Source organism: Octopus bimaculoides, chromosome 23 (assembly GCF_001194135.2).
Source record: "Octopus bimaculoides isolate UCB-OBI-ISO-001 chromosome 23, ASM119413v2, whole genome shotgun sequence".
Lineage (NCBI taxonomy): Eukaryota > Metazoa > Mollusca > Cephalopoda > Octopoda > Octopodidae > Octopus > Octopus bimaculoides.
Window position 1 is genome coordinate 16,968,746 of NC_069003.1, and position 8,164 is coordinate 16,976,909.

General features: G+C 39.5%; 1 protein-coding gene across 3 annotated transcripts in view; it reads right to left on the reverse strand.

Moving 5' to 3' along the window:
* Positions 1-8,164, reverse strand: part of LOC106877136 (mitochondrial glycine transporter A) — a 59,169-nt gene that overhangs the window by 20,766 nt on the left and 30,239 nt on the right. For 2 of the 3 annotated variants that reach the window (XM_052975880.1, XM_052975879.1), the window contains exons 4-6: positions 7,851-7,921; positions 3,437-3,542; positions 1,142-1,211 (exon numbers count right to left, since the gene is read on the reverse strand). In XM_052975880.1, the coding sequence (XP_052831840.1) occupies positions 1,142-1,211; positions 3,437-3,542; positions 7,851-7,921 (247 nt within the window). The remainder of the gene's footprint in view (positions 1-1,141; positions 1,212-3,436; positions 3,543-7,850; positions 7,922-8,164) is intronic. The other variant, XR_008266612.1, reaches the window with a different exon arrangement.

Sequence of the window (8,164 nt, forward strand, 5' to 3'; positions counted from 1 at the left end):
ATATATATATATATAATGTTGTGTATGTGTGTGTCTGTCTGTCCTTGTCATCACATGATTGATGTAAATGAATGTCATTCATTTCTAATATTCTGTTAAAAGATTTCTGATCATGGGGTAATATTACATTGCTTGGAAACAGGTGAGGGTTGGCAACAGCATGGACATCTGGTTATAAAAAATCTGCTTTGACAAACTTCATCCAACTCATACAACCATAGAAAAGTGGGCATTAAAAGTATGATGATGGAGGAAGAAAGAGTTAGGTCATTAAGCTCATGTTGCTCTTTCCATGCTGATGAGGTTTAGACCAATATATTAACGAGGTATTATTTTCACAGCCAGATACCTTTCCTGTTACTAACCCATACCTGTTTTTCAAGTAAGGGATCTCTTATTTCATACACACACACATATACTTATAAATATCACCTACAAAATTCATTCACAATGCTTTGGTCAGCCAAGAGCTATAGCAGTAGACACTTGCTCAAGTTGCTGTGGAACTTAAACCAAAACTATGTGAGTTGGGAAGTGAAAATAACCACAAAGCACGCAGGCACCTATCTACCTACCTACCCGCCTACCTACTTACCAACCTACCTACCTATCTTCATGTATCAATCTATACACACAAATATTTACATTTATCATCATTTAATGTCCCCTTTTTCATGCTGGCATGGGTTGAACAGTTCAACAGAAACGGATCAGCCAAATGTCTGCTTTGGCATTACAAAGGGCATCTATACTTGGATGCCTTTCCCTAACATCAACCACATCACAGAGTGTACTGGGTGTGTTTCTCTTATTTTCATGGCACCAGCATTAGTGAGGTCACCAAGTACTTGCAAGACAAGAGCCTTCAACTGTGTGGGGTATAGTATTGATGGATATTAAAGTATGATAGAGGAATGGAAGCAGGTCTCTGGCTTCCTGTTTGGAAAGAAAGAGATGTAGAAGATTCATATATAGAAATTGATATGTCACATGTTTAAAGACACTTTGCTCAACAGGGTAAACAAAACATGAAAATTTGAGCACAGTACATGTGCAGGATGTTTCCACATGAAGTGGCTGCTATATGAATGGTGGTGCTGACTGACAGCAAACACTGATGAATAAATACACAGGTACTTACCAAACAGGCCCTCAGTAACATATATCTTTCTTAAACCATCAGGAACACTTCTATAATGATAAATACCACTCTGAAAACAGAACAAAGAGTGCTGACACTGAAAAACTGTCTCTCATCTCCCCATCCATCATCATTATCATCATTTTAACATCTACTTTTCCATGTTTGCATGAATTGGATGGAATTTGTTGAAGCAGAAGCCAACCCTCACCTGTCCTTGTGTGACAGTAACAATCATTTACAACTATCACACAATGTCAAAACAAGGAGACACAAATGGACACATACACACACACACATACATATATATATACATATATACCACAGGCTTCTTTCAGTTTCTGTTTACCAAATCCACTCGCAATGTTTTGATCAGCCTGGGTCAAAGTGCCACACAATGTAACTGAACCCAGAACTATATGGTTGGGAAATAAACTTCTTAATGCAGCCATATCTATTCATTAATTATAAATGAAGGGTGACTGTACCTTTTATTCATTTTATAACTACATTAAGTACCAGTAAAATTATTGCACTCCATTCTGCTGCCCATAGCCACTCCCCTACAAAAACTGACTATCAATTAACTTAAAAGGAAACTTATTATTTGTACTGCCACATAGTTGAAGACTGTGTCTTTGAATTTACTCATATTATTCCACTTAATAACAGCTGCTAACACTCTTCAGGTACTCATCTATATGTTGTTATTGAAAGTCAGGTCAACTCCAACCAAGCATGTTTATGATCAAAGACATTCCAACCATGACCAGCCCTACCTTTCCTTTGCATGGTACATCTGAATCTAGAAAAACATTAACTGTTGTGTCCTTCCAAATTTTTTTTAAATGGTAGGATATGATGTGAGAGATTTAGCTGCTATTTCTAGCAGGTCAACGATATAGAGTCGCCACAGTTGGTTGAAGTAATTAAAATTGTATATGATTCTTGGAGGAGAGAAACAACAAACTGAAACACACACATATAGTAGAAGCAGCACCATAATGGTACTACAGTAGTTGTTATAAGTACTGATATTGCATTATACTTTGGGGAGCATGGGTTAAGGCACCAGACACACCCCTTTGCTTTAGTGGTTAGGGTCAGTTTAGTCATCATTGCCATCATCATTGACACCATCATTTAATGTCCAGGTTACATGCTGGCATGGGTTGGACAATTTGACAAGATCCAATGGGTCCAATGACTGCATCGCACTGAAATGTTTGCTTCAGCGCAGTTTACCACTTTACAGTGTGTAGTTGTGCTTTTCTTATGCCACCAGCACTAGTAAGGTTGCTATGCAGCTCACAAGACTATGAAGCTTGAGAAAGCAGGTCAGCTTTATGCAAGGAGATGAGGTTTAATGTATGAAATAAGGGGCTGGGGCAGAGCAGGATCTAGTTATAGAGAAGCTAAGTGGTTATTCACAGTTAGAGGAGAGTGACAATGAATCAGTAGTAGCTGTAAAGAAATAGAAGTACCCAGGTGGCCCCTAAAAGTACAAGGCAAGTAGAAGTGAGTGAGAACAAAGAAACTGGGTATGTGAATGGGTAAGTGGGGATTGCAAGAGTGTATGGGGAGGGGCAAGAGATAGAAGAAATGGGAACAAGGGAAGTTAATATTAACATATTTAATGCAGAGAGACCGGTGAAGCATCTGGCTCAATATAATTAACTGATACTGTATTGTCTCTCATATCCCAAGTAAAAGACTACAGCTAATCCTAAACAAATCTTTGTGAGAAGACAAAGAAGAGCTAATTAGAAATAATTGTGATGTAGAGAATCGTTGTTGTTGCTATCTTTATTTGACATCCACTCTTTCATGCTTGCATGGGTTGGCTGGAATTAGCAGAGGGAGATTTTCTACAACTGGATGTCCTTACCTGTTTCCAAGCCAGATAATATCTCTCCATGACCAGACATGCTTCCATGGAAGATTGGAAATAAAAGATACCACCTGCATGATGGTGACATCACATGAAATCAAGACAAGGAGACAGTAACACACATATGTATGTATAACAAGAAAAGAGATTCTATTCTCTTACTTCACTTCCCTTATCTGATCAATGCATGTGCATGTGTGTGTGCATGTGATGGACTTCTTTCACTTTCCATCTACCAAATCCACTCACAAGGCTTTGGTTAACCTGAGGCTATAGTAGATTACACTTGCTCAAGATGCCATGCAGTAGGAGTGAATCTGAGATCATGTCATTGGGAAATAAACTTATTTGAAAATCTACAAAACACAATTGAGAAAAGAACAAACTGTGGCAGCAACACTTACCTCATACCTTGTCTTTAGAACACTGATTGGGTGCATGATGGCTACTGTGAGGGTACGAGCAGCAGCACCAATTGACAAAGATTCTATAATTGTTGGGGCATCAGACCTGCATTTCAAGAAAGACAAAAAAAAAACACCTATTGAATACAGGCCTGCCCTAACAGGGCTAACCTGGGTTTAAATAACACCAATTTATTAATGGGAAGAGAGGATTGAAACTGAGAGATGCTGACCAAAATGACAAAACAGATATATGGTGTTGTTGTCTAGTCCTTGAGTTAACTTTCAGGTCAAGCAGAATCTATGACCAAAGATGTTCCAGCCATGTCCATCCAATCAGTTTTACCACATACACCTTTCCTGTTCCTTATTCCATTTCTTTCTCTTTTCAAATGGAGAAGCCATGTATTCATCTCTTCAGCAAGACACCTGCTTCTGTCCCTCTATCATACTTTCATATCCATCAATACTATACCCCACTCAGTAGGGGATGGGGGTCTTGTCTTGAGAGCACTTGGTGACCTCACTAGTGCTGGTGCTATGAAAAAAAGCACCCAGTACACTCCATGAAATGGTTGACATTGGGAAGAGTACCAAGGTGTAGAAACCAAGCTAAAACAGACATTGGAGCTTGGTAGAGCCCTCTGTCCAACCCATGCCAGCATGGAAAAGGGGATGTTAAATGATAATCATGATGATGATAGTATAACTGGGGCTGTATTTTGTAATGTGTCCTTCCACTTTTTAAAGAACTAGATTGTATGATTTGAGGAACATTTGGTTGCTATTTCTAGGAGGTTGAACAAACACTTAGATGTAGCCTTGCTGGCTGTTATGTTGAGATCATATCATTAGAGAGAGAAAGATAGAGGGGATTTAAAAAGTTGCCAAGACACATGGAATATAAGTAGGAAGAATAAAAAAGAAAACAGTTTCAAATATAAACACAACTATACAGATCAAATGGTTTCTAAATGTGCCAGTGCCACATAAGAAGCACCCATACCAGTGCCATGTAAAAAGCATCCATGCTGGTTTCATGTAAAAAACACCTGTGCTGGTGCCATGTACAAAGTACTGGTACTGGTGCCCAGTACATTGTAAAATGGTTGGCATTATGAAGGGCATCCAGCTGTAGAAATCATGCCAAAACAGACAATTGGAGCCTGGTGTAGTCAGTTCAACAAACTGTCAAACTCATGCCAGCATGGAAAATGGATGCTAAATGATGATGATGATGATGATATACACACATACATGTAAACTGAGAAAGTTTGTATGTGCAAGTGTATATTCATATAGAGCCATACATCCATATTCTCATACACAGACAACAGTTTGGACAAGTGTCATCTACAACAGCCCCAGACAAACAGAAACTGCACGGAAACCCAAAGTATATCATCATCATTTAACGTCCATTTTCCAAGCTGGCATGGGTTGGATGGTTTGACTGAAAACTGGTAAGCTGGAGAGGTGCACTAGGTTTCAATCTGATCTGGCAGATCAGATTGACATTCAATCTAATGTCAACCACTCCAAGAGTAGTATAGTGGATACTTCTTATGTGCCAATAGCATGGGTGCCAGTTACATAGCACCGGCATTGGCCATGATTACAATCTCGCTTGGCTTGACAGGTCATCTCAAGCACGGTAGATTGCCAAAGGTCTTGGTCACTTTTCACTGCCTCTGTGAGGCCCAACATTCAAATGATGCTTCGTATGTACCACCAGCATGGGTACCAGTTACACAACACTGGCATTGGTCACAACTACAATTTCACTTTGCTTGACGAGTCTTAAGCACAGCATATTGCTCAAAATTCAAGGATGCTTTTTATGTGCTAGTTACACGTCACTGGCATCGGCCATGACTACAATCTCACTTGGCTTGATGGCTCTTCTCAAGCATGGCATATCACCAAAGGTCTTGGTTATTTGTCATTGCTTCCATGAGGCCCAACATTTGAAGATAATGCTTCACCTTGTCCCATGTCTTCCTAGGTCTACCTCTTCCACAGGTTCTCTCCACCATTAGAGTTCAGCACTTCTTCACGCAACTGCCCTCATCCATACACATCACATGATCATACCAGCACAGTCATCTCTCTTGCACACCACAATTCATGCCTCTTATGTTCAACTTTTCTCTCAAGACACTTATATTCTGTTGTGCATGCACACTGATATTACACATCTAGTGAAGCATACTAGCTTCATTTCTTTCAAGCCTAAGCATGTCCTCAGCAGTCACAGACTGTGTTTCACTACCGTGTAGCATGGCTGTTTGTACACAGGCATCATATAATCTGCCTTTCACTCTGAGGGAGAGGCTCTTAGTTACCAACTGAGTTAGGAGCCCTCTGAACTTTGCCAAGCCTATTCTTATTCTAGCAGCTATGCTCTTGGAGCATTCATCCCCACAACTGGCTTCGTCATTTAGGTAACGGAAGCTATCAACTACTTCTAGTTTCTTCCCATGGCATTTGATGGAGTCTATTTTCTATACATTTTTAGTGTTAACTGTACCTGTGCACCTTCCACACACAAAAACTAGTTTCCATATTAACCTTCCTCTGATATTGCAGCACCTCTTATGTGTCCATAACTTACACTGGGTACGTCTTATAGAGTTTCTACCTACGCATTTTCTACAGATTGAGCAGAGCCATCTACCTGAAGGGATTTGTGATTTGTCTGCTCTTCTACATACTAAGACTTTGGATTTTGCTAGATTAACCCTAAGGCCCTTTGATTCTAGACCTTGCTTCCATATCTGAAATTTCTTCTCTAGTTCTGGTAATGATTCGGCTAAAAGAACAAGGTCATCAGCATAGAGAAGCTGCCAGGGGCAGCCCATCTTAAATCCCTCTGTCATTGCCTGGAGGGTTATGATGAACAAGAGGGGGCTGAGGACTGATCCTTGGCGAACCCCTACTTATACCCTAAATTCATCACTATACTTGTTGCTAATCTTCACTTGTCTAACAGCATCCCTGTACATGGCTTGTAAAGCCCTCACCAACCACTTGCCTATCCCTAGCTTCCCCATTAACCACCAGATCAGGAGTGGGAGACTCTGTCCAAGGCTTTCTCCATGTCAACAAAAGCTAGGTATAGGGGTGTAGTGAAATGTGTTGTTGATGGATCAATTTAAGTTGTCAGGTGTAGTAGATGATGCAAAGTGTGTTGGAACGACATTGAAGGAAAACAATAAAGAAAGATTAGGAATGTAGTCTACATTATTTATTTGGTCACAGTTGCATTTACTTTGTTGGATACTTGAAACAAATATGCCGCTACATAATGTAGCCAACTACTTTGAGTTGGTGAAGTAAAAAGCAGAGGAAAGAGAATGTTGATGGGACAAGATATACAAAGACATATTTTGTGTGTGTTCATCATTCGGTTGTGTTATGTTGTTTCTTTATCTTCTCTGTTTTGTGGTCTGCAACTGCTAACTGTTGTGTCCTTAGCTCACTCTGCTAGCTGTCTGGTCACTGCTGGTTAACTGGCGTGCGTCTACAGGATATCATATTTATAATGGCCTCTTCTAGCTAGAAGGATGGATATACTATTATAAGAGTGGCTTGTACCTATTTAGGTCACTTGTTGTCCATCTGAACTTTCTGAGACAGAGCCAAGGTTGGAGGCCAAATGGAAACTCATCCATCAATTTTTGACAGGACAATGAAATTTTTAATGTCTGGTTAGCAGTGGATCAGGCAAGTGAAAATCTTTAGGATTGGTTTCAAATCTCAGCCTTGAAAATAAAATGTAGTTTCCACAGGGGTACATTTTTGGCTAGATATTTCTCCTGCAGTTACCTGCCTACATGTGGTAGATGAAATTCACTGAGGCAGACAATTTCTATGGCCAGATACCCTTCCTGTCACCAACCTTAAATTGTTTACAAGTATAGTAATATTTCTCTTTGACCAGATCTGTTTTCATGGAAAATTAGGAACAAATAAGTGATACTTATTTACAACTATCGGGTTATGTCAAGTCAAATACAGACACACACATAGACATGTGTGTATGTGGAGGGGTGGGTCTGTATCTTTCTTTTATCTTTTGCTTGTTTCAATCAATTGACTGCAGCCATGCTGGGGCACCACCAAGAAGAATTTCAGTTGAGTGAAACTTCTAAGTTATGAGAACATAAACACACCAAGACTGGTGGGGGAAAACACAAAGACACAAACATACATATATGATGGGCTTCTTTCAGTTTCCATCTACTAAACCTCCTTGCAAGGTTTTGGTCATCCCTCAAGGCTATAGTAAAAACACTTGCCCAAGGTCGCACACAATAGGACTGAACCCAGAACTGAGATTGGAAAGCACAGCCATAACCCAAAGAAAACTAATTTCAGTCAAACAAAATGGAATAAGTGAAAATATACTTACCCCAGGTAGGTTTTAAATGAATAGAGCAGTGAGAAATAGATACCAATGCCAGGCACACATCTTGTAACAGTCTGAAATAATAATAATAATAATAATAATAATATTTTAAAAAGGATTGACGAAGGTAAATAGTCAAGATGAAGAGCGCGATTCGATTGTATAAATGTTTTATTCGTTGAACAATATTTCGACAGTACGTCTGTCTTTGTCAAGTTCAAAACAAAAGGTGATTAAAAATTCAAAATTTCAGAAATCTAAACGTAAAATATGAACGAGAGCAACCAGCGTCCATACGTTGATGGAATGACATCATC